Below are 25,603 nucleotides of genomic sequence, written 5' to 3' on the forward strand. Positions count from 1 at the left end.
GTAGGGAAGTGGGGGGCGCTATGGGGGACTTTTGGGATAGCATTAGAAATGTAATTGAGGAAAATATGTAATAAAAATATTAAAAATCAAAAAAAAAAGAATAAAAGACCAGTTGGCACTTTCCTGTTTTACTTCCCTTAGCTTTGCTCCTTATTTTTCAAAGTTTATATAATACATATATTTTATATCACATCTATTATCACAGCAAATCTCCACCCCACACAATCTGAGCTGGTTTGTCTTGTTCTTTGGGTATAAGTCTGCATCTCTGTCCTTCCACCTATTTCTTTCCTTTCTCTGAATCTCCTTCATCTTCTTTCCCTTCTTCCCTGATTTACATCTACATAGGTTCAAATACCAAATTTGCTTTTAAATTTTAGGCTAAGTAAACTTTCACAATCCTTCTAGCTTGCTGTATTAATCCTAAATTAGAGGTCTTCTGCCTGGAATGCCTTATTGTGCCTTATTTGTAAATAATTTTATGAATAAGGGGCTGAAAAACAAACTGCTGGTGAAGGGTCTTCCCCTAGCTTTGTCTAACTAACTTTAAAATAGAGCTGCCATTTAGAATTGTCAGTGTCAGAAACTTAGCATAACTACTAGGCCGATTAGAAAATACCACCATCAGTTTCCACTGATGCTGATCTTACCAGGGCCAAAAGGATCTGCTTTCCAATGTGATATATTTGTTTTTCCGTGAGATCATAGAGCAGGCCATCCATGGTCATCACATCCTAAAGAGGAAAGAAACCTATGTAAAGATGACTTAACTATATTTTTTAAATTGTGGTAGAGAAACTCTGAAATACAGATATCAAAGCTAAGGACAACATAACTGTACAGGGATTAGGAGTAAGGAGACCTGACTGAAGAGATGGCTCAGAGGGTCAGGATGCTCCTCACCCAGAATCCACATGGTGGAGGCACAGAAGTGACTCCCAACAAGTTGTCCTCTGACTTCCATATGCCTCTGTTTCTCTGTCTTTGTCTCTGTCCCTGTCCCTGACTCTGACTCTCTCTGTCTCTGTCTCTTTCTCTCTCACACACACAAAAATAAGGAGAAAGAGAGAGAGAAGTACAAAAACTTAAGATATATTTATGTTTCTTTTATGAGTGTGAATGTATATATGTGCACCTCATGAATTTCTGGTGCCATTGGAGGCCAGAAAATGGCATCTGATCCCCTGAAACATAGAATTAAAATTAACTGTTAGCCTCCATGTAGGTGCTAGGAACTGAAACCTGGTCCTCTCCACAAACAAGATGCACTTTTAGTTGCTGAGCCATCTCTCCCTACCCTGAAAAGTATTTAAGTTAGAGACAAACATTAGATATGTTCAGATATGCAGAGACATGAGGTTCCCTCAACTGCAGAAATGCTAAATAAAGAAAGCAGTTGAACAAACAACAGGCAAGAAAAACAAGCAAGGGTGACACTCTCCACTGAATAACACAAGTAGTTTATCTGGGACTGTGTGTACAGACATGCACATGATTAATATAGCCATAGGGAAAGCCTACATATGCCAGTTTCCCTGTTTAAAAACTTGGTATTCAGGCTGGAGAGATGGCTCAGCGGTTAAGAGCACTGACTGCTCTTCCAAAGGTCCTGAGTTCAAATCCCAGCAACCACATGGTGGCTTACAACCACCTGTAATGAAATTTGATGCCCCCTTCTGGTGTGTCTGAAGACAGCTACAGTGTACTTACATATAATAATAAATAAATCTTAAAAAAATGAAAAAATAAATAAAAACTTGGTATTCAAAGGTGGAGAAAATATGGTTTTTTAAAAAGAAAAATTAACAAACAGAAAGAAATTGGGGAAAGTCATTATGTACTGTTTCCCATCTGAGCCTGATAGCTGCTGCCTTCAAGGTGTACAAAATGCCAGCTGTGTGACCCAGAATCAGGAAACTGTAAATAAATAAATGGCCAAATATGGTAACTGCCACAAAGGACATGTGCAGCACCCATCAGACCACTCAGTGCTAGGAGGAAGAAGAGAGCCACCTCAAGGATAGACTCTGAAGAGTGGGAAGTTGCTTGTTGGCAAGAGCACTGAACTGGTGGCAGGTGATGATCTCTTGAAAGGTTTAAACTGCCCGGGTCTACACAGCACAGAGCAGACTTCAGTCCACAGACACCTTTCCACCCACCTCCAGTTGTGTGAGGATCAGCCCATCTCAGGGTCCAATTAATCCTGAGCTGACTAATAAGCAAGTGAGAAACCAGGGATACTGGTTTCTTCAGATCTTCAGGGAAGAACATGTAGAAAACTAAGGATATTATTATCAGTATTTTGTTGTTTTAATAACTTTTTGCTTTTGAGATTATCATCAATTACACCACTTGTCCCTTCCCTTGCCTCTCTCTAAACTTTGCAAGTTTACTTTCCCCCTTGCTCTCATCTCCTTTCATTAATTATTGTTGCATGTATGCTTGTGCATAACTATATAAATCCAACCTTTTCAATCTGTATGTTACTTGAGTATGTATGGTTTCAAGAGCTGACCATTTGGTATTGGACAACCAATTGATAGATTTTTTTTCCCTTATTAATTTTTTTTAAAATGAAGTCTATGAGGATCTAGAAACTTCTGATTGTTTTATTTTTAAGATTTTTGGCACATAAAATTGTATAGCTGGCTTTTTCCCTTGTCACCTCTGCCACAGTAGGGTACTCTTACAGAATGGAAAATACACTTAGTAAGAAGAGAATAACCATTATGGCTGAAACTAGTATACAGTTACATGGTTATCATATTAACAGCTGCCATCTTGATTGCTTGTTAAATACTAATTGCTGTTATGTTCTACATAGCTAAAGTCTCTCACATTTTATTATAATTTATTTATAAAACTCGGGATCAGAATTCATTTTCCAGGCCAGGCATGATGGCACATGCTTCTAATCCCAGCATTTGGGAGGCAGAGACAGTCAAATATCTATGAGTTCAACACCAGTCTGGTCTACATAGCAACTTCCAGGACAGCCGAAGCTTCATAGAAGAACCCTGTCTCAAATAATATCAGTAAACAAAACCAAAACTTGCCAAAGTCACAAAGTTAGGTGGTGGAGGCAAGAAAGAGTCTTTAAACATACACTGCCTAACAATATAGTGACCAGCCACGCATGTCTCCATGAACTCAGTGTGTAAAATTGCACAGAGTAAAATGTTCATCTTCTGTTTCTTCTGCACTAATTAGATATTTAATAGTCACATGTGACTTGTAGCTAGTGGTCCACAGAACAAGTATGGAATTTCAGTTTTTTAGTCTGGGTCTCATGGAGCTAAAGCTGGCCTCAAAATGGTATAGTTGCGAATGACCTTGAACTCTGGATCCTCCCCAGTGCTGGAACTGCAGGTATATGCCACCACTCACAGTTTTATCCTGTGCTGGGATCAGACTTTGTGCTAGACAAGCATTCTACCAACTGAGACGCATTCACTGCCTCCAGCTCTGCGATAATTGTTTCACACTTACATTGCCATAGTACCATTTAAAGGTGATAATTGTTTTACCTCATAATGGAGGCATATTTTGACAGGTGTGGTGTCAATTGACGTGTGAAACACTAACCAAAGCTTTTCCTTACTAGTGTAGCTTCCCTATTACACACCCTGCGACAGGTCCAAAGAAAGCTGAGCAGGTCCCCTGGGACCACATCCTCCAGCATCATATAGAGTGGCAGCCTTTCTGTACAGCAGCCCTCCAGCTGTACCAGGTTCTTGTGTTTCCCCAGGTACTGATAGAATTGGATTCGTCCTATAAAATCCTGGACCTCCTGGAGTCCAACTGGATCTGTGAAAAACAGAAGAGTGGGGGGGGGGGAGGTGTCAGTGAACGGTCAGTACAGCTGATAAGTAAAAGGCAAGGAGCAAAAGGCACATGCAGATGGTAGCATTCAAACAGTGGAAGAATTACAGTCATAAAGGGGATAGAAGGGAGGACCACCTAGAAGACAGTAATGCTCAGTCACCCATCTTTAACAGAAATAAAGAGTCAGGGTCTTAGACATAGACTGGTTTTCACCTCCTTGAATAAACAGTGTCCTGGTCATATTACAACATCATCATCTGGGAGTTTGATAGATATTTTTGATTATGTTTAGCCCTTCCTTGTTTTATGTTCTATGTATCCAATGGTAGTTGAGAAAGAGAAAGGAAAGGGAGGAAAAGAGACACAGTATCAAGAAAGGATATAAGAGCCAAACACTGGTGAAAGCAGGTGACCATGCAAGTCTGAGAGCTTTTCAGTCACAATGGAAAGAGAGAACCAACACCTGAAAGTTCACCTCAAACCTCATACTTGTACAGCACACACCTGCACTCACACATATATGCCATGCACACACACAATAAAATTAAGTAATTTTAAAAAGGTATTTTAGTTAATAACAAATAATAAAAATAAAACAATAAAGGAAAAATGAGGAAATAATCTCATAATCTAAGGCCAAGTAGCATCTACTATGGAAATGACTACTTGACAGGCTTCAGTAGGTAACGGTGAGCTATATATCCAAAGACCCAGGAAGAACAACTCTGCATCAAGCTTCCCTTATACACAATTATAAGCATATGTGCTAGTAGGCATCTTAATGTTTCCAGTCTCAGTATTTACAGGGATGGGCTCACAGCGGAGAAGTAAAAGGGGAGAGAAATTGATTTCCTACTTTACCTTCTAAAGCCTTAAGGACCACACTTTTGGGGTTAGGATGATCCTTGGTGGTCATTGTTGCATGATAGAGGGTCCCACAACTACCATTGTGGATCTGCTCCAGAACCTCCAAGAGTTGTTCCCTGGGCACCTGTAGCTTAGCCAGGCAGGGTGTGGCCGCTCGTAGAAAGCCCTCCACTGAGGTCTCCTTAAGAGGCAGAAGTACTTTTTCTCTGTGCCCTGCTGCCTCCTGGCTTCTGCCCCTAGATGCAGGTACAGAGGCAGTGCCTAGAACAAAGAGATAATGTCCATCAATTGCCCCTGCCCTGGGAACACCAGAAAAGCATATTGAATAAACTAGCTAGGAAATTTTCTCTATAACTAATACAAGGACCTCTTCTGATGCTTCTCAATGAATGAATACCAACACCGAGTTTTACAATGGTCATGATAATTTCATTCCTTGTAGAAAACTAAAGGTGAAGCCCTTGAAAGGGGTAATGTTTCTTTTTTATAGTCCTTGGGATTATCTTCATGTTCCTCATGTTCCTCATGAGGATAGCACTGAGACAGGACAGTTCTAAAAAGAAATCCACACCAAAGGTACCAAAATATGACAGTTACTATCAGCATGGATGGCCTCTAAGTTGGTCATATGACTTCCAAAATTGAAGGCAGGATATATATATGTGTGTGTGTGTGTGTGTGTGTGTGTGTGTGTATGTATATACAGTATACATATACACATATACATATATACACACATATATACATATACATACACACATATATATGTATGTGTGTGTATATATATGTGTGTGTGTGTATATATATATATATATATATATATATGAGTTATAGTTTTTCTTTCTTCAGGTTGCCCTCAAATGTGGAATCATTTTATATTTTCATGAATCATAGTCAAAAGATCTGCTGAGACTATCACCCATCCACAGCTACCATTACAATTGACTAAAAAAGTTTCCTTCTGAGATTTCTAATAATTGGTTAATCAATAAATCTGTTCAGTAAATATCACCATATACCATATGCACTCTCTGAGTTGAGGATAGACAAAGTTCAGATCTACCTAAGATTAGTTTTCAATCATAGAACATATAGCATTAAGAATGAAAGAGACAGTGTGTTAGGAGGGGAAATAGCAAAATGAGATAACTATTTTATCTATAAATGCCAAAAGTAGGCTTTTTAGATAGGGTAACATTTAATAAAGGCCTAGAAACAATTACAGAGCAAACCATGATGACACTGTAGCACATGGAACAAGATGTATGAAGGCACTAAGAGAAGGATACACTTAGGATGTTTAAGGAACAGCAAGGAAGGCAGTACAGAGGGAGCCAAGTGGGATGGCTGGACAGATGTGGAAGACAGGAACAGAGGGGCCAGATCATACAGGGCCCTGGGAAGAACCTTACTATATTCTCTTCTGTGGAACACAGGGAACTGATGGAGGGCTTTAAAAGATATGAGCTGAGAGACCAATCAAGACCTTCATGGATTATTCTGGGTTGTCAAGGGAAAATTAGGTCACTATAGAGTTGAGATCCGGTAGAGAGAAAATCATTGGACATGAGAGATATTGAGCGGCTTGGGCTTATCATTTGTAAGATCTGACTATGGGTTGGGCCTATTGAAAACCTGGGTTATGGTTTTCTTAAAATCAATCTTCCCTGAACCCATGCCTACCCCTAGAGTTTGAGCCTTACCTCGGGGTCCAGGGCGCTGCCTTTGGGATCTCTGTCCTCTGATAAAAAGCCACAGAATGATTGCAAGAAGGATAAGAAAGCCACCAACCAGGAGAGCAGGAACAATGATTACTTCATACTGTTTCTCTCGGACAACTGTGTAGGCCATAAACGGGGATAGAAGTAAGAAACCAGCCACAGTTTCCCCTACATTGCCTCAGTGCTCCCGATTTCCCTTCTTTCCCTTCAATGGAGACCCATGGAGGCCAAACTTAACCAGACACTAACCCTGTGGTTTAGACCATCAAGGATCATTTTTTGTTATTTCTGATTGGCATGTCACCCTCACCCTATAAAAATGATGCCTTCCACCCCCTATTCATTTCCACTAGAAGTGAAACCACCATCCTCCTGTAGAAATATCCAGAAATCAGTCTCTATTGTTCTGGCATCCGGCTACAGGCAGATATGGTATCTGCATTTACCACACAGCTTGTCACTGAGACTGCATTCCAACAACACCCGGCTCAGGTGACCCTTCTCTCCCATGGCCACAGGGCCAACCTCCTCTGTTAGGCCCACAGAGGATGCACGGAGCACAGCGGCAGTGGTGCAGTATTTCCAAGGACTTCGTTATTTTTCTAGGGAAAAAAAAAAAAAAAACACAGCACATGTAGAAAATTTAAATATACCTGACACTCAAGTTACTAAGCACATAGTGTCTTTTCTGAGCCACCCACTCCTCTCTGCTCTTTTTTCTAAAATTCAGTCTGAAAAACATTCATTTCCCCCCAATGCATATTACTTTCTCTCTTATGCAACTTTCCAGCCTTGCTCCTTTTTTCATTGTTACTGAAAGTATTATAAAGGCACCCTAAACTTTTGTGACCATGCTGAAGTAGGGACCCGCCGAACCATCCTGACTGCTGATAAATATCTACCCCTGCTACAATCTTGAAGCATGTTAAATTCCTTTCAGTTGCATGTCACATTTTTGTACACATAACATTTCATTCCACTTTTATCCAAACCATTGTCTGAATAAATATATATGGCAAATGCCAAGAGATGATTTATGCTTTTTTTACATACAACATATAAATATTTTATTTTACATCAACCAACTGAAATATAATGTAGGAACAATTTCCAATAAGTTCAGTGGGACTTTGTGCGGGTTGGATGGAGACAGAATTTCTCTGTGTAGCCCTGGTTATCTTAGAACTCACTGTGTAGACCAGGCTGGCCTTGAACTCCAGAGATCTACCTGCCTCTGCTTCCCTTTAATTTTAAAGCAGAGTTTCATGTAAAGTTACAAGTACTCAACAGATGTGTCCTCTTTCTCTGTATCCCTCACCCAGTTCCCCCAATGACGACAGATTAATGTAACTATGCAATACCATAACAAGGCAACTCACACCTGAAAAAACAGCACTCTAGAGACAAAGACAGGCAGATGGCATGTTAGATGCCAGCCTGTGGCTACCTAGTAAGTTCCCTCTCTACCTTAGTATGTGTGTGATCTCCGTATACCCCAGCATAACTGCTCTGTCTCAAGCTCTAGCTGGCACTGTCTCCTGAACTACACTCACACCCTCCTGTATTACCCCTAACTCCTGGTAATAAGGAATCTGTCTCATCCCTGTATTATTTTGTCATCATATTATATAAATGGAATCATACAATAACACATTTGAGATCACCTTTCTCACTTGTATTATTGTCCTTGAAATCCATCCCAGATCAATAGTGACTTTATTGTCTTCTGAGAAATTCAGTGGGACTTTGTGGGGGTTGGATGGAGACAGAGTTTCTCTGTGTAGCCCTGGTTATCTTAGAACTCACTGTGTAGACCAGGTTGGCCTTGAACTCCAGAGATCTACCTGCCTCTGCTTCCCTTTAATTTTTATGAGAAGTGGTATAACCATCCTGGAAGGAGCCATCAGATTGCTAAGGCATTGCCCCCAAAGTTGGAATTTCCATACAAATCTCAGGTTGGAAGAAGGAAAGGGCTGAAGCCTGATGTCAGTTTTTGCTTGCCTATTCTGATATACTTGCACTCTCTGAAGAATTGAATAGACATCATTTATTAACGAAAGCTATTTGGTCCCTCAGCTATGAAAGCTTATGTGGACCTCCTCTATACCCATCAGAGGTAGTTCAACAAACCCACATTCTAACCAGGTCCTATACTATAGAAAGTGTCACTATAGAAAAAGCCATCTTTTTTTTTTCCTTTAAATAAAAAGGAAATACATCTATATGATAATGTGCTTCAAACAAACATAGGGCTGGGGAGATGATTTAATATGTAAATTGCTAGCTGTGACTGCCTGAGAACCCGAGTTTGGATTCCGGAATTTGTGTATCCCAGCCTTCCTGGATGAGAAGCAGAAAAACGGAGCACCTCTAAAGCTCACAGGCCTGCTAGCCTGCTGCACACTGCAGGTAAAACAACAAACAGGGCCTGGAACAAGAGGTCTGATATCAGATGATGTCCTCCACACTAATGTAGTGGCATGCAGACACTCACACATGAATTTTAAATCATAATGTAAAATATTGTAGCATAAAAATGTTTCCTTCTCCAGTTACCAATTCTCCAAATAGATTACAGTGTCTAGTTTCTTGTTTACTGTTGGAGATTCTTTTTATTATTAATCTGCTTTGTCCTTTGGAAGTTTCATACAAACATATAATGCATTTTGGTCCTCTCCCACAACTCTCACACACACACACACACACATTTTCCTCCTGCCTCTTCCTTACAACACTCCTTTCTTTATAAATTAGTTTGTTGGGTTTTTGCTTCTTTTTTTTATTATTATTTTTTCATACCCACAGGGTTTAACTTGGGCCACCTGTTTAACCCTACATCACCAATGGGGTGCATAACTGTGTGCTTTGCCTCCCTCTCAGCTAAAAGTCTGCTAGTTAGCAATAGATTAGCAGTATGTGGTAGGGCTCAGGAGCCCCTTCTCCCTCCATAGCTGACTTGGAAAAGCCCAACAGTGTGGACCTAGTGTTACTGCTCATAGCACAGCTGCTGTGACCGAGCAGGCTTTTTATCTAACCACCTTCAACAACTCCATACAACCCACACATCTTTTAAATGACACCTCCAACCCTGCTTCTTTCTGAACAGAAGCAATAGTTCCCACTCTTCCATGTGTTTAGCAACTTACTCTCTGCCCTTGCTGAGAGAAATGGTGGCTCTGGAGTCAGTGCAGCCTACTGCTTTAATTCTGACCAGTCTGAAACCAAATGTAGGGATTTTCTTAACTGTCAGTTAGGCATCCTAGGTTACAGACTATCCCAGTTACACATGGAGTTTTAATGTTGGTGCTGATGAGCAAAGTGCTACTTACTGAAGCACAGGCTCCCTGTCAAAAACAAAACAAAACAAAACAAAGCAAAAAACAAAAAATATATAAAAAACAAACAAGCAACAACAACAACAAAAACATAAGAAATCTGCCAGCTCCAACCTCATACCTTTTCACTTTTCCCCCAATCATGAGCAGACACGGTGGATCACAATTAAACAAGGCAGAAGGGAGACAGGTGTGTGGCCGGCTAATTAGGAGTAGGCAGATGGTGAAAAATTGCACACAGGAGAGAGAATCAGCTGGGCAATCCCAGCACACAAGAGGCAGAGGCAGGAGGACCTTTGTGAGTTTGAAGCCACTCTGGTCTACACAGTGAGTTCCAGGACAGACAGGACTACATAGATAAAGCCTTTATCAAAAAAAAAAAAAAAAAAAAAAAAGAGCAATGGGTGTGGGAGGAGGAGAGAGAGAAAGAGAGAAGAGGGATAAGGACAGAGAGAAAGGGATAGAGAGAAACGTTTTGTCTGTGAGTTTGCTCACAGCATGCAGTCTATAAAGACACTGAACGGAGAAGTCTACCTCAAGTAGGTGGTGAACCAGAACAGCAAAGAGAAAAGCAATTCAGAAGACATCCACCTTCCGGAGACCATGGGACAGGAGAGGTCCTGATGACATCAGCAAAAACAGCACCCAGCATGTGGAGCAAAGGAGAAGGCCCTGAAAGCATGTCAGCTGGGTGCTCAGAGCCTATTTGAAAATGTCTCAGGGTCCAGGCATTCTGGTTTTCATTTCCTCTTACTTCCTTTTGGGGATGTTATCAGATGTAAGTAATTATTTTTGTTCAGGGAGCAGCCAGTTGAACAAGTTTGGCTCCCTGGTGAGTAGGTGCTAGGAACACAATCTCTACACAGTACAAGTGAAAAAAAAAAAAAAGTTAGTCAGCAGCAGCTCAGAATGTGAGCTCCGCCCAGAAATCAAACTACACGCCCACTAGCACATACCAAAGGAAGTAGCCTGAAGACTGTGTGCACAGACTCCACGCTGAACTGGCCATAGCCAAACAGTGACCCAAACCCAGTTTCCTTTCCTCATGTTTGCCTATACAGAACATTCACTTAAGACAGCATCGGGCCTTCATGTATTCTTCCTGAGCATAGCTTCTTGCCCCTAGTAGTTTAAGGAAACTAGGATCATGAACACCTGGCTAACCAACACACACTCTGTGAAGCTGCTTCTGAGATATCTATATGGGCGGAGAGATGAATTGAGGCTAAAGGTACTTCCTGTGCTAGTCTGGCAACCTGAGGACAATCCCCAGGAACCAAAGGGTAGAAGTGAGAACTCTTAAAAGCTGTCCCCTAACTTCCACACAGTCACCATGGTGTGTGTGTGTGTGTGTGTGTGTGTGTGTGTGTGTGTGTATGTGTGTGTGTAAACACACATAGTAAATAAAGAAATGTAAAATAAAATAAAATAAAGCCAAGAAAGATAATTGTACAATAAGCCCTTTCCAATGGTTACAGTTGGCCAAAAGACTTGTGGCATATAACCAAGGAGTTGAGGATTTTTTAAAACAAACGTGCCAGGCATCCTTATCAGGTATACCCACAGAGTCAAAACTGTGCAGGAAACCGTGCCACTCAGACCCCTGACTCCCTCCAAGCTTATACATCAGAAGATGTTCACATTGGCTTGTAACAGCAAGAAAACTTCATATGCCACTTTTCTCCTGAAATTTGTAATCCACTAGCAAATAGACAAAGCCTGGTCTATTGTTTTATATCAAGGTGAGAAAAGGCACACCTCAATGCCCAAATCTCTGGGATGGTTCTTCTTAAGAGTTAAAGTCTGGCTTATTTACCCAATACTCATACTCATAAATATGATAGATATATTAAATCAATTCATAATACCAATAAATAGGTATAATACACCTAAATATTGGAATCCTGAGTCCAATAGCCCATAACCATTATAACTCCTTAGATCCTATGTGGAATCTATCTACAGAAGGAGGTAGGTCACTTAGGTGCCTAAAAAAAGAACATTAATGGATTAATAATATAATTGAAATTAAAATATATTAAAGCCCTATTTATTAATATTTAGGCAATTTTCCTATCTTGTTAAAAAAATTGTAGCATGGCTACAGCTCCTGACACATGGACTGCAGAAAATTTAAGAAGGTAAAACATTAACCCACAGTTAGTGCCACGGATAAGCATATATATGCATTGGAATCACAGAGCTCTTGCACTTGTGAAGTTCTTTATTCTGACCCTCATTTGACAGTTGCAAAGTAGGTTTGGATATAGCTTGCCTACAGTTTGCATGCATCTGTACCTGCTAAACCTCTCCAGGCAGAATTCTACCTGAAACAATAGCACGGCCTCACCAGTGGCTTGTTATCCCGTGATTTCTCTCCTCTTGGCTATTTCAGTGTCTTGACTTTCCTATAAAAGGTTTCCTTTCACCATTTGAGTTGAGAATCAATCACACAGTGGCAAAGGAGACACAGTATAGAGAGAATGTGAAGGATAGTTGAGAAGATTCCCTAATTAGTTGCAAGATGACATTCTGGAGTCGATAGAAGTTAGTGATAACTAGAATCTAACTAAATATCAAAACTAACTCTCAAACTGATACACGGATTCACAACACAATCAGGAACCACAGGGCGCTTTCAATGCATCAGAGGCAGGTCTATTGGCGACAGTAGCACAACCCTTGTTCCTGACTTTTCTATTCAGTTAACTCAATGTCATTCCCCAGACACAACCACCAATCTACCCACAAGTTTCCAGAAGAAACTTTTCCCACCAAAGCACAGTCACATACTAGACTTTGAAAGCAAACTTGTCCTGAGAAAAGAAAGGCTCTGTGTGTGCTGCAGAAACTTCCCTGAACCTGTTCCACTGAGGAGTGAGTCTCTTTGCAGCCTCATTCCTAGTCTGAGCATGTGCATAACAGCCTTTGTGGATCTGCCAGCAAGGTGGTTTTCAGAGATCCAAGTGACCCACTTTCCAGGTAAATATAATGGGTCAAGGTATTTAGTGGTTATGAGATATGGAACAGAAAGCTTGATTGATTTAAATGAGAAGGAAACTTGTGGAAGAGGGACCTCAGGCTGTGAGGGTCTACTTTCCTTCTGGAGTCACCGACCACTACTCTTTCCTTTCTGCTCCCAAGCTACCAGACAAGAAAGCTCCCTTGCTAGGGTGAACATATTCACTTAGCAGTAAAAGTCAAAACTGCTCTGATCCAGAACACAGTATAACTCATGTCCAACATCCTTAAAACCAAGCTACCTTTCCTGATTTCAGATCTTAGATACCAAGCAAATACAGCATACCAGTCATTGTGCCAAAGAAGAAAAGCAGATACTGAGGCATTAGCTCATGATTGATGGAATCGCAGAGCCTTTAATTAGCCGCGTGAATAAATGGCTGAGCAAGGTTTCATATCCGGTCCCAGCACTCTTATTTATAAACCCAATATTTTTTAAACTACCGAATGTATATGAACCTGTATATGTGTGCATGTATGTACACAGACACACACAGATACACACACACACACACACACAGACACACACACACATACAAACACACTCACATATACATACCATTCCATTGAACAAAAGAAGTAATGCCAAGAAGGAATTATATCAGAATCCAAAAATATCATGGAAACCACTATGCTAAAGTAAAATTTTGATGACAAATGCACTGTTATTTGAAAGGAACATGTAAATGTATTGTTCATGTTCTTACAGTGACACAGATGATGTCTATATAACTGTCTTCTATTTTGAAAATAATCATATTTTTTCCAGTACTCACAAGATACACAACCTTCTTATTTCCTGGCTTTACTTTCCTGAATGCTCCTCCTCCTCCTCCTCTTCCTCTTCCTCCTCCTCTTTCTTCTCTCTCTCTCTCTCTCACACACACACACACACACACTAACACACACATCCAATTCTATTTCTATCATCTGCTTTTTTTAGTGAAAAAACTCAGTTCTCAGGAATAGTAATCTTTAATGTGTCTACTAGCCAAAAAGGGGTCATTATCCAAAAGGGCAGAGCAATGGCTGGGGATATGAGATACCATGGCACTTCTCTCAATCTCAGGCTTAACCCTTCTTTTGGAACAAACCTGTGAGAGACCAGACAAAAAGGCAACAGCAGAGGAGACCCAGAGAGGCAGGCTCATGCAGACCCTGGAGTTAAGTATCTTTGGTATCCACTGCTGTGAGGCGGTACTTAGGTGAGGGGGCACATTGCTCTGCTTTTCTCTGGAATTGAGATTTGGATTGTTAGGATTTTCTCCCTATCCATCTTCCAGAGACTTGGGGCTGGAAATGAACTTGGAAACCCACAAAAAAATAGCCTATTTGAACATTAATCTTTTGATACAAAGATTGTTATCAGCTTTCCAAATGTCTGAAGACCTGTGATGTAAGGCAGTGGAGAGGAGGCCTATTTTACAAACTGATGCTTCAGGAGAGTTGATCTTGGAAAGCAACAAAATGCTTTTTATGGTAAATAATCTGCAAAGGATCAAGGTAAACTCAAACATAACCAACAGCATCAGAGTTCACAAAGACAGACAACCCACACACATCACCAACATCATCAGGGCTCATAAAGACTGATAACCCTCACACATCACCAACAGCATCAGAGCTCACAAAGAAAGAGTAACAATGATGTACTTATCTGATTTCCTGTGAGGCATTTTATACACTCAAAGCATTGATTCTTTTCAGATTTTCATTCTACTTTTTTTTTCTGATTTTCTTTTTTTCCCCTCTCTCTCTCTTTTATTAGGTATTTTCTTTATTTACATTTCAAATATTATCCCTTTCCTAGTTTCCCTTCTGAAAATTCCTTATCCCCTTTCCCCTCCCCCTGCTCCCCAACCCACCCACTCCCACTTCCTGGACTTGGCATTCCCCTATACTGGGGCATAGAACCTTCACAGGACCAAAGGCCTCTCCTCCCATTGATGACTGACTAGGCCATCCTCTGCTATATATGCAGCTAGAGTCATGAGTCCCACCATGTGTTTTCTTTGATTGCTGGTTTAGTCCTAAGGGGCTCTGAAGGTACTGGTTAGTTCATATTGTTGTTCCTCCTATGGGGCTGCAGACCCCTTCAGCTCCTTGGGTACTTTCTCTAGCTCCTTCATTGGAGACCCTGTGCTTCCGTACAATGGATGGTTGTAAGCATCCACTTCTGTATTTCTCAGGCACTTTCAAAGCCTCTCAGGAGACAACTTTATCAGGCTCCTATCAGCAAGCTCTTGTTGGCATCTGCAATAGTGTCTGGGTTTGGAGGTTGTTTATAGGATGGATCCCCAAGGGAGGCAGTCTCTGGATGGTCTATTTTTTTATGTCCACAATTCCAAGACCCACCATCTACTACTTTGAAACCTTAAAAGATCAGAAGCGATGTATCTGAAATGTTTTCTTATTTATTCCTTTCTTTCTGTGGTTACTCCCTAATAGTTTCCCAAAGTCCTCAGTTTCCCTCATCTACAATAAGAGTTCCCCAAAGAAGGAAGGTACAAAAGCACACAAAGTTGTCCACCCTAAACAGCAACCTCAGATCCATCTGTGTCATCCTGTCCCTATAGGACCTGTGGTGCTGTTGAAGCTTTCTTCCAGAAACCTTCCCTGTTCACCCTATTTTCTAGTACACTGGGCTTTCAAGACTTGGTTCCCATGTTTGATTCATCCCATTGGCCTTTGCCTATTAAGTAGGTGCTTCTGCGTCTTTAAAAATCTCAAAGCTGGTTGTGATGGCATACAACTTTGATCCCAGATGGCAGAGGCAAAAGCAGCGGCAGAGGCCAGAGGCAGGAAACCAGAGAGTAGAGGGCAGATGGATCTGGGTGAGTTTCAGTCCAGCTCAGCTTGGTCTATAAGATGAGTTCCAGAACAGCCAGGGCTACATAATAAGACCTTGTATCAAAAAACCAACATTCATATACATACATGTACATACAAACATACACACAAACATAACCTCCTTTCAGTTTCCTCTATAACCAAGGAGAACTTTTTATTTCTGGCCACTCTTATCATCTCTTCTATACTTCTGGTAGACAGAAAGGCTCAATCTAAGGTCAAGAAAAGAGACCAGAGGACCATGCATGTGCTTACTACCCTCCTCCTTCTCCTCCTCCTCTTGCTTCTCCTCCTCCTCTTCTTTATCTTCTTTCTTCTTCCCTCCCCACCTCTTTTCTCTCTCATTCTTTCTTTCCAGGTCCAAAATCAAGAAATCCATTCAGCTGCCTTTACCTCAGTACAGTGTCATGCAGGGTGTGGTCCACTAAGGACTTTGTACACAGAACACAAACCCATGTAAACAACAGATATCTGATCAGACTAAAAGTGTATCCCCGGGAGCACATTACTACCTCCTTCTGCAGAGTTGGGAGCCAAGGCAGAGTGTGTTCCCTCCTGAGGGTGGGTCAGTGGTGGCTGTGAGCCACACTGGAGAAGTAGAGCCGGCAATAACTTGGCTCTGGGATAACAGAGGTTGGCAGTTTGAGCTCAGGTTTGGTGGATGATTCCTGAAGCACCTAAGGCACAGCAGCATCTGACCTTGGCCTACCTTTTCTTTACCTTTTCTTTCTCCTCCAGGAATTAGGAAACCCTGCCTCTCTCTCTCTCTCCTGTGAGCAGTGGAGAAAAAGAGAGCAGCAGGAAATGAGTCAGGGTTGGAAGGGTCAGACTCAGGTGGAAGCAGGTTCTCCTCCTTGCTTCTTCCCTGTAACCATGTGATTCTTTCCTACCTAAGAGGAAAACATTAATGTTACTAATCACTGAACAGTAAGTCAGAGGTAAGAATGAGCATGAGGGACAGGTTGTTTCCCAAGGGGCTCAAGGATTACAATACTAACAGTGAAAATAAAGACTGGAGATGTTAGAGAGATTGGACCTGCAGCACACAGGATGCGTATGAAGGGCAAAGGAGAAGGACAATGAAAGACAAGAATGGTGCGGGTGTATTAGTTATATGTGACATTTCATTTGAGGTGTCCAGTAGACATCTGGGATGAAGATGAGTCAGCAGGTGTTAGTTTTTGTTTTGCTGTGCTGTGTTTGTTTTCCTTTGTTTTGGATTTTATGTATATTTGTCTTTTGCACACATGTATGTGTGTGCACTGCTTGTGTGCTTAATGACAACTGAGGCCAGAAGAGAGAATGGATCCTTTGAAACTGGAGTTACATATGATTATGAGCCACCATGTGTGTGCCAGGAATTAAACCGAGGCTCTTTGGTAGAACAGTGAACTGTGGTCTTAACTGTGGAGCCATTCCTCCAGCCCTAGAATCTGTTAGATGATACTAAAAGTTTTGGAAGTGGACAGGAAGAATAGAGGGAAAAATGAAAAGAAGAGAAGAAGATAAAAGGGATTTGTGCATGATGCAAGTGCCATATGATTTAGGAAACGTAAAGGAAGCACAGTCCACTGAAGAGGAAATGTACAAAGGCCTTAAGAAAGAACATGGACGGAAGTAGGAGAATGAGGAACAAGTATTGTGGAGGCTGAAGGAGGAGGGGACTCAGCATCAACAGAGAAGACAACTGGAAAGCATGGGAGGGTTACAAATGAACAGCTTGTTAATCCCAGCACTTGGGAGGCAGAGGCAGACGGATTTCTGAGTTCTAGGCCCGCCTGGTCTACAAAGTGAGTTCCAGGACAGCCAGAGCTACACAGAGAAAACCTGTCTCAAAAAAATAAAAAACAAAACAAAAACAAACAAACAAAAATGCACAGCTTAGTGGACACAGACTAAAGAGATGGGAGCAGAGGACACAATAGTTGAGGATAGACCAGAGTGGATCTTCCTAGGAAGGAACAGGTGTGAGCATATAAGAAATTGTGTCCAGGCATTGCTCCAAGGGTATTTGAAGATTATGAATTAGAGAACTGGGAGGAGTCAGAGCTTCCAAGGTTGGCCTGTTTAGACCGCAGGCTCCAGCGGATCAGTAGTCCTCACACCTGCCTGCAGCATTGCACTCTCAGGAGCTTTGTGAAAATATTTCCCAGCTGCTCATTCCCCACCATTCCCAGAGGAAAGGGTCCTAGATTATGACTCCACACAGCATCTTGCAACAGTGGAAAAGCTTCCCAGGAGATGCAGACAAGCAGCGGGAACTGAAACCTACTAAATAAAGTTCAGGCAGTGGATTACTTATTTGATCAAAAATAATTTACATCATTACTTCATTGATAACAAAATAGATTTAGTTGGAAAATAAAGCAACATCTTTCTGAGAAACATATGTTCATGTTATAGGTTATATGAGATTGGTAATTATTACTTCATAAACTTCAAAGGTGAGATATTTTCCCATAGGAAAAAATCACACTGAAAAAGCCAATTGATACACATAAAAACACAATGATTTTAATATAATGATAAAACTGATATGCTGATTAAGAAATTGCTAAGAATGACGGGAGATAATAATGACTTTTATATGAATTAATTATTTTATTTTATTTTTTTTAACCATAGAGACAGGATCTCACTATGAAGCCCTGGCTGGCCTGAAGCTTATTCTTTAGACCCTAATGGCCACAGACTCCCAGATATATACCTGCCTCTGCCTCCTAAGTACCAAGATTGAATGTGTATGCCTCCACACTCGGTTTAATTAGTAATTTTTTGAAAATACATTTAAATACATGCCTAAAACCCCACAACATGGGAGGCAGAGGCAAGAGGAGTACTGTGTGTTTAAAGCTGCCCTGATCCACACAGTAAGACCATGTGTCAAAAAACTTTGAAATATAATCAGATATAACTTTTTTCCTATTTTGATGAGTTTTCAAAATTGCTCTCCTGACCTACTGTCAGGGTGGAGTCTTGAGTTTAATGAGTTCTTCCTGGTGATTGTTAAGGTCACTCTCTGACCCAGTCTGGGAGACAGCCAAGTCCACAGAATAAAGTTAATGTCTTATCTCTTCCCAGTAGCAGAAAGAACTTAAAGACAAGAATCTGGAGTAGACTTATCTCAATGCGCTGAAAGTTTCATTCTTAATCCATGCAGCTGAGCTCATTCTTAATGCTCAGTCCAGAGAATGCTTCAGGGAATCAATGAGAATGTGAGTCTCATCAATGAAAGTGGTTGCAAGGGGCTGCTCTAGCAAGAATTCTTTCTGATAACCACAATGGGATTCTTTTATTTTATTTGTGTATGTATACATGGGTCCCTGGAAATAGAAACCAGACCCTCATTCATACTGCGAATGCATTCTACCTCTGAGCCATAGGCACAGCCTTAAAATAAAAATTGTTACTAAAGTGGGATGGGCACTCTTGGGCATATACCCAAATAATGCCCCACCATGCCAACAGGGCAAATGTTCCACTATGTTCATAGCAGTCTTATTTGTGATAGCCAGAAGCTGGAAACAACCTAGATATGCCACAATGGAAAAATGGGTACAGAAAATGTGCTTCATTTGCAAAGTGAAATAATACTCTGTTATTAAGAATGAGGACATCCTGAGTTTTGCAGGCAAATGAATGGAACTAGAAAATATCATCCTGAGTGAGGTAACTTAGACCCAAAAGGACATGTATGGTATGTACTTACTAATAAGTGGATATTAGCCCAAAAATATGTACAGAATACTCAGGATACAATCCACAGAACTCAATAAAGTTAGCAAGCTGAAGGGCCCAAGTGAGGATGCCTCAATCCCACTTGGGAGGGATAAGAAAGCAATCATAGGGGAAGCTGGAGGGACCTGGATGAGAGAGGAGACAGGGAGAGGAAAGGGGGAACATGATCAGGTATTGGGGGGAGGGGACTGAAGCCCTGAGGGCCAGCAGAAAGAACAGAAACAGGCAATCTCAGGAGGTAGGAGGGGTGGGAGCTCTAGAATGTGCCAGAGACCTGAGAGGTGAGAGATGCTCAGGACTCAGAGGGAGGGTCCTTCGATGAAATGCCCTACAGTGGGGAGAGAGAGCTTGTGGAGTCTGCCTCCAGTGGAAGGACAGACAGGGCAAGTGAAGGGATGAGGTTGTCATCCCAAGGTCAGGAACTCTAACTCAGAATTCTTCCTGTCTAGGAGAACTGCAGGGACAAAATTGGAGAAGAACCTGAGGAAGAGGAGGTCCAGTGACAGGCCCAGATTGGGATTCAGCTCCGGGAGGCTCCAGGGCCTAACACTGTTACTAATGCTATGGCTGCTTACAGACAGGTGCCTGGTGTGGCTGCCCTCTGAGAGGCTCAACAAGCAGCTGAAAGAGTCAGGTGCAGATACTTACACCCAACCAATGGACAGAATCCAGGGACCCCTGTGGTTGAATTAGGGAAAATCTGGAAAAAGCTGAGGAGGAGGGTGACCCCATAAGAAGACCAGCAGTTTCAACTTGCCTGAACCCCTCACCCTCACCCCGAAATCTCTTGGACACTGAGCCACCAACCAGGCAGCATACACTAGCTGATATGAGGCCNCCCCGCCACAAATACAGCAGAGGACTGCCTGGTTTGGCCTCAGTGAGAGAAGGTGCAACTAACCCTAGAGAGACTTGAGGCCCCAGGCCCCAGGGAGTGGGGAGGTCTGGTGCGGTGGGGCGGAGGTGGGGACATCCTCTTGGAGACAGAGGATGAGATATGGGATGGGGAGCAGGGGGTGGCAGAGTAGGAGGGGGTAGCAGCCAAACTGTAAAGGAAGTGTAAAAAATACTACTACTACTACTATTAATAATAATAATAATAATAATAATAATAATAATAATAAAACCTAAAGTGGGGTCAGTGAGTCTGGGGTGTAGCCCAGTTGGAAGAGGGCATCACTGAGCCCCAGTGTTCAATCCCCAGCTCCGTATAAACTGGGCATGGTGGCACTGCTTGTAAACTCAGGACTTCAGAGGTAGAGGCAGGAAGATCAAAAATTCAAGATCAGCCTTAGCTAGATATCTAGTTCAGGGCCAGAACAGATTACATGAGACCCTTCCTTTAAATAAGTAGAGAAACAAAGAAGGACTGACAAGATAGTTCAGCAGATATGGGTGCTTGCTACTAAGCTGAAGTGACTTCAGTCTTAGAGCCCACGTGGAAGAAGATGTCTTCAAGTTGTTCTCTGACCTTCATGTTGATGTTTCACGTGGTCGACTGCCACTGCCCACCCCATTAATAGATAAATGTAAACATGTTTAAAATAAATAGATGATAGATAGATAGATAGAGAAAATTAGATTAGATAGGTAGAACAGGATACTTAGCACCCACAAATTTCGCAGTGCACATAAGTGATAATCTCATTCATTCACCAACAACTTACCAAGTCAAGAAACTTGTTTCTAGAATTAATTCTCAGACAAAGGATTCTGATTTTGTGTTTCTGAATATCACAGAACCTGAAGTTTTTAATAGATGCTACAGATTCACTGCCATCCACTCAGGAAAATAAGCTCCTCTTCAAAACACAGACCTAAACATGAATCTAGTCCCTTTCCTCCTCTTAACTCAGTGAAAGACTTCCTAAATGTTAAGAAAGAACAGTTGGGAAATAATCTAATGAGCAGAAGTGTAAAGCCATGTGTGCACAGGTGTGGATGTGGGTGTGTCGGGGGAGGTGTTACAGCTGTAGTACCTCACTGTACCACCTCACTGTAGTCTAGCAGCTAGCCCAACACCTGTTGTTCTCTCTGCTGAATGTATGCACCTTACTGTCTCTGCCCTCTTTTCCTTACAGACTTCTATAGCTGTTTGTTAAAGACAAATTTATCTTCCTTATCCATCATCCACATGTTGGCTTCAGCTCATTTTCTATTTTTGCATCAAGTCTCAGAAGTATAGTAAATTAATCCCATTTATGAAATCAAATACACCTGCCTCTAGTGCTCTTTGACTGTTTATTGTTTTCTCTTTTTCTTATTCAGTTTGTAATGTTATCTAAGTGTCACTGTAAATATTAAGAGATATCACATACAAAACATTTAGCATAACTTAGCATGTAATACCTAGTTTCAGGTACTGATTATTATATGAATAAACATCATCTTGTAATAATTGCTGTTACTATTTACCAAGTTATACATCTTGAAATGGTCTCTGCTTTCACTCTATGCAACAATAATCTAATGCAATCAGTGTCAAAGCATAATATCATAAGCAGGACACTTATTTCCCAAGATCCAGGTTTAATGTGTCCTTGCAGGAGATGTCACCAGTGTATCCAGCAACTTTTTCACACTCCTTCTACAAAAATGTCTAGTTCTTAAAACTAGAGATTTGGGGTTTGCTTTGGGGATTTTGGTTGTTGTTGTTGTTTTGTGACATGGATTCATATAGCCCAGGCTGACTCCATTGCACTGTAGCTAAGAATGGCCTTGATATCTTGGTCCTCCTATCTCCACCTCTGAAGTTTCAGGAGCACGCCAGCTTTACCATAACAGGTAGGTACATCAAGGTTTTAATTCTTCTGTCCTGTTTTGTGAATTGTTTCACAATATCTAAGATGAAATATTGTGTACTTATAAAAGGGATATAGCAGATTTTAAACTTCTTTTTCTAGACAGTAACTCCCAAGTAGAAACCAGTGGTTCTTTTGGAGTTTTTTCAAAAGGCTGTGAAAAGGAAAGAAGGCAAGAGAGTCATCCCTTAGGATGCGTCTAGAATGAATTTTAAAGATAATAAGATTCTCTCTGCTAATGAGAACCAAGTATTAAGAGAATTCTGGACAAGTGTAGTATAAATGGCAAATATGCTCAGCCTTCAGGTGCTAAAGTCTGTTTATCTCTCTTTCTAAATTAATCCAAAGAAAATTCACTGGTTCTAACTCATGAGAGAAGATTTTGTATTCACAGCCAACCATCTTCCTAGTACCACACACATATGCTTCCCTAATTCTGCCTTCCCTGAATGTTCTATGTACATTTGAGCAAATGTCATCCCTTCTCTGTTTTTGAATTCCTAATCTGAAATAATAAATCATAACACTAAATCCTAATCTACAAAACTGTGAATCACATTATCAGAGACATGGTGACAGAAACAAAGGAGATGAATCACATGAAAGAGCTGGGTGTGGAAATGAGCACCTCTAAATCCTGCAGAGGAGGCCGAAAAGGGAAGATCAAGACTTAGAGGGATACCCTAGGCTACAGAGAGACCCTATCTCCAAACAACAAATGAAAGATTAAATTGCTTTAAAGCTTAAAGACTAAAGTACTAAAAATCTCCCAGGTAGGATGATGTGATGCTTTCTGTGCCACTCCAGCCACCCACATCTATTCCCTCCCTTTTCCAAGGCAACCTTGGAAACCCTAACTTAAGGAGTTGAAGCTCAGTAGTAAACGAGTTGAACATCTAGTAAACTGTGGCTCTGTTATTTAAATAAGGTCAAGCTGGTTCTGCACATAACTGTGCCATTTGTTGGCTGCACATTTTCTTCTCTTACATCAATTCTTTTTTTTTTTTTTTGGTTTTTCGAGACAGGGTTTCTCTGTGTAGCCCTGGCTGTCCTGGCACTCACTTTGTAGNGGTTTTTCGAGACAGGGTTTCTCTGTGTAGCCCTGGCTGTCCTGGCACTCACTTTGTAGACCAGGCTGGCCTCGAACTCAGAAATCCACCTGCCTCTGCATCCCGAGTGCTGGGATTAAAGGCGTGCGCCACCACGCCCAGCTTCTTACATCAATTCTTACAATTGCTTAACTACAATATTTTATTGATTATTTGGGAATTTCACATAATGCACCCTGATCACCCTACTTCCTACTACTCCCAGGTCCAGGTCCACCCCACTCTTGTGCTCCCCCCAAAAGAATGTTTTTAAAAAGCCCAATTTATGTTGTCCATGTAGTCACTGGGGCGTTGTCAAATTCCCATTGATCAGCCCCTTAAAGAAAAGTGAGTTTTTCACTAGCCCCAGCCCCTCCAGTAGCCCTCTGTTGTGGAGAGCTACATTTTATCCATATCATAATTTTTAAGATTTCTCTTTGTCGGTGGATGGTTTTGTGCACTGTGTATTCAGATGCTAATTACTAGGCTGGGATATCTGGTTGTACATTAGCACTGTCAAGCATCTCCTGCCTCAACTTTGTCTACAAATTATTTGCCATAACCTCTGATTGGTTAGTAAAATATCTGAGCAGGAGAGAAAGAAGAGGGACTTCTGATCCAGGGAGAGAGGAGATTTGCCATGAAAGATTCTCCATGAGAGATTTGCAAGAGAGAGTCACCACTGGGACATGGATGGAGCAGCCAGGGCTAGACTAAAATAGCAGGTAATGGGGCAGGTGGCTGGGTAGTAGGCAGCACAGTCAGGTAAGAATAAATGTGCACCCTGGCCAGCTATGATGCAAGAAGCTGTTTAATAAATATACCAGGCCTCTGTATTATTATTCGAATCCAATAGAGGGGGTAGAAATGTCCTGTACTTTTACATTTGGCATCTGAGACCAATGCAGTAAGCACAGAGTTCTTAGACAGAAGGATTCAGGTATTAGTGAGGAGGTCTCAGGTAGAAGGTGCTAACAAGCACTCTTCTGGGAAAAAGCAGCTTCTTTAGAGACCCTGTTACACAGTAAGGCCAGTGGCAGACTGCCCAATAATAGTGAGCCATCACTGCTTAGTGGAGGCACAGCCCAGGAGCTTCGGCCCATGGGAAAAACAGCCCAAAGACCACAGCCATGGGAAAACTGCTACAGGTTCTCTTGAGCTTGGCACCATGGCCTAAGCTTAGCAGTTTTAACACTAAGAGGGTTAGAATCCCATTGTGTAAACATACCACATTTTTAAATCCATTTTTCAATTGAGAGATACTGAGGTTGTTTTCAGTTTCTGGCTACTACGAATAAACCTGCTATGAACATAGTTGTGGAACGGTAAAGTATATTTGGGGTATATGCCCAGGAGTGGTATAGCTAGGTCTAGAAGTAGAACTATTCCCAATCTTCCGAGAAACTGCCAAATTGATTTCCAGAGTGGTTGTACATAGTTGCACTCCCACTAGCAGTGGAGGAGTTTTCACAAGGACACCATGAACTTCTCAGGAAAATTGATAGAACTAGAAAGTATCATCTGAGTGAGGTTAACACAAACCCAAAAGGACATGCATCATATGTACTCATTTATAAGTGTATATAAAATCCATAAAATACAGGATAACCATGCTAAAATTCACAGACCTAATGAAACCAAATAACAAGGAAGGACCAAGGGAGGATGGTTGAATCTTTGCAGAAGGGGAAAGAAAATAGATATAGAAGGTCAATGGAAGGAGAGAACTGGGTCAAAGACAGGATGGGGAGGAGATTGGGGCTGGGGACAGAGATCATATGTAAGGAAAGCAGGAGAGAGAGATGGGAGATTAGTGGGGAGTTTACTGGGGAGAGGTTATCTCTAGGATGTGCCAGAGACATGGGATGGGGAGAAGCCCCAGAGGGTCTATGGAGGTAACTCCAGCTGAGACTTCTAGCAGTAGAGGATATGAGTCCTGTTGCCAGGTAGGACTCTCAGTGGAGGAATAAGGATAGCAATCCACCCACAAAACATTTAACCCAAAATGTGTCCTGCCTACAAGAAGTATAGGGACAAAGATAGAGCAGAGATGGAAGGAATGGTCAGCCAATCACTACCCCAAATTGAGGTCCATCCCATGGGCAAGAGCCAATCCCTGACACTTTTAATGATACTCTGTTATGCTTGCAGACAGGAACCTAGCATAACTGTCCTCTGAGAGGCTCCACCCTGCAGTTAATGAATACAGATGGAAAGAAGAGACTTACACCCAAACATTAGATGAGCTTGGGAAGTCGTATGGAAGAGTTGTGGGAAGGATAGAGGAACTGGAAGAGGACAAGGACTCCACAGGAAGACTGACAGAATCAACTAACCTAGACTTTTGAGGGTTCCCA

General features: G+C 41.5%; 1 protein-coding gene across 2 annotated transcripts in view; it reads right to left on the reverse strand.

Moving 5' to 3' along the window:
- Positions 1 to 25,603, reverse strand: part of Styk1 (serine/threonine/tyrosine kinase 1) — a 53,729-nt gene that overhangs the window by 7,235 nt on the left and 20,891 nt on the right. The window contains exons 2-6 of one of the 2 annotated variants that reach the window (XM_021165778.2): positions 6,860 to 7,015; positions 6,396 to 6,530; positions 4,687 to 4,953; positions 3,626 to 3,807; positions 651 to 734 (exon numbers count right to left, since the gene is read on the reverse strand). In XM_021165778.2, coding sequence (XP_021021437.1) covers positions 651 to 734; positions 3,626 to 3,807; positions 4,687 to 4,953; positions 6,396 to 6,530; positions 6,860 to 6,923 — 732 coding nt within the window. In that variant the 5' untranslated portion in view covers positions 6,924 to 7,015. Of the gene's footprint in view, positions 1 to 650; positions 735 to 3,625; positions 3,808 to 4,686; positions 4,954 to 6,395; positions 6,531 to 6,859; positions 7,016 to 10,282; positions 10,463 to 25,603 lie in introns of those variants that run through there. The other variant, XM_021165779.2, reaches the window with a different exon arrangement.

This window comes from Mus caroli, chromosome 6 (genome assembly GCF_900094665.2).
Source record: "Mus caroli chromosome 6, CAROLI_EIJ_v1.1, whole genome shotgun sequence".
NCBI classification, from domain to species: Eukaryota; Metazoa; Chordata; class Mammalia; order Rodentia; family Muridae; genus Mus; species Mus caroli.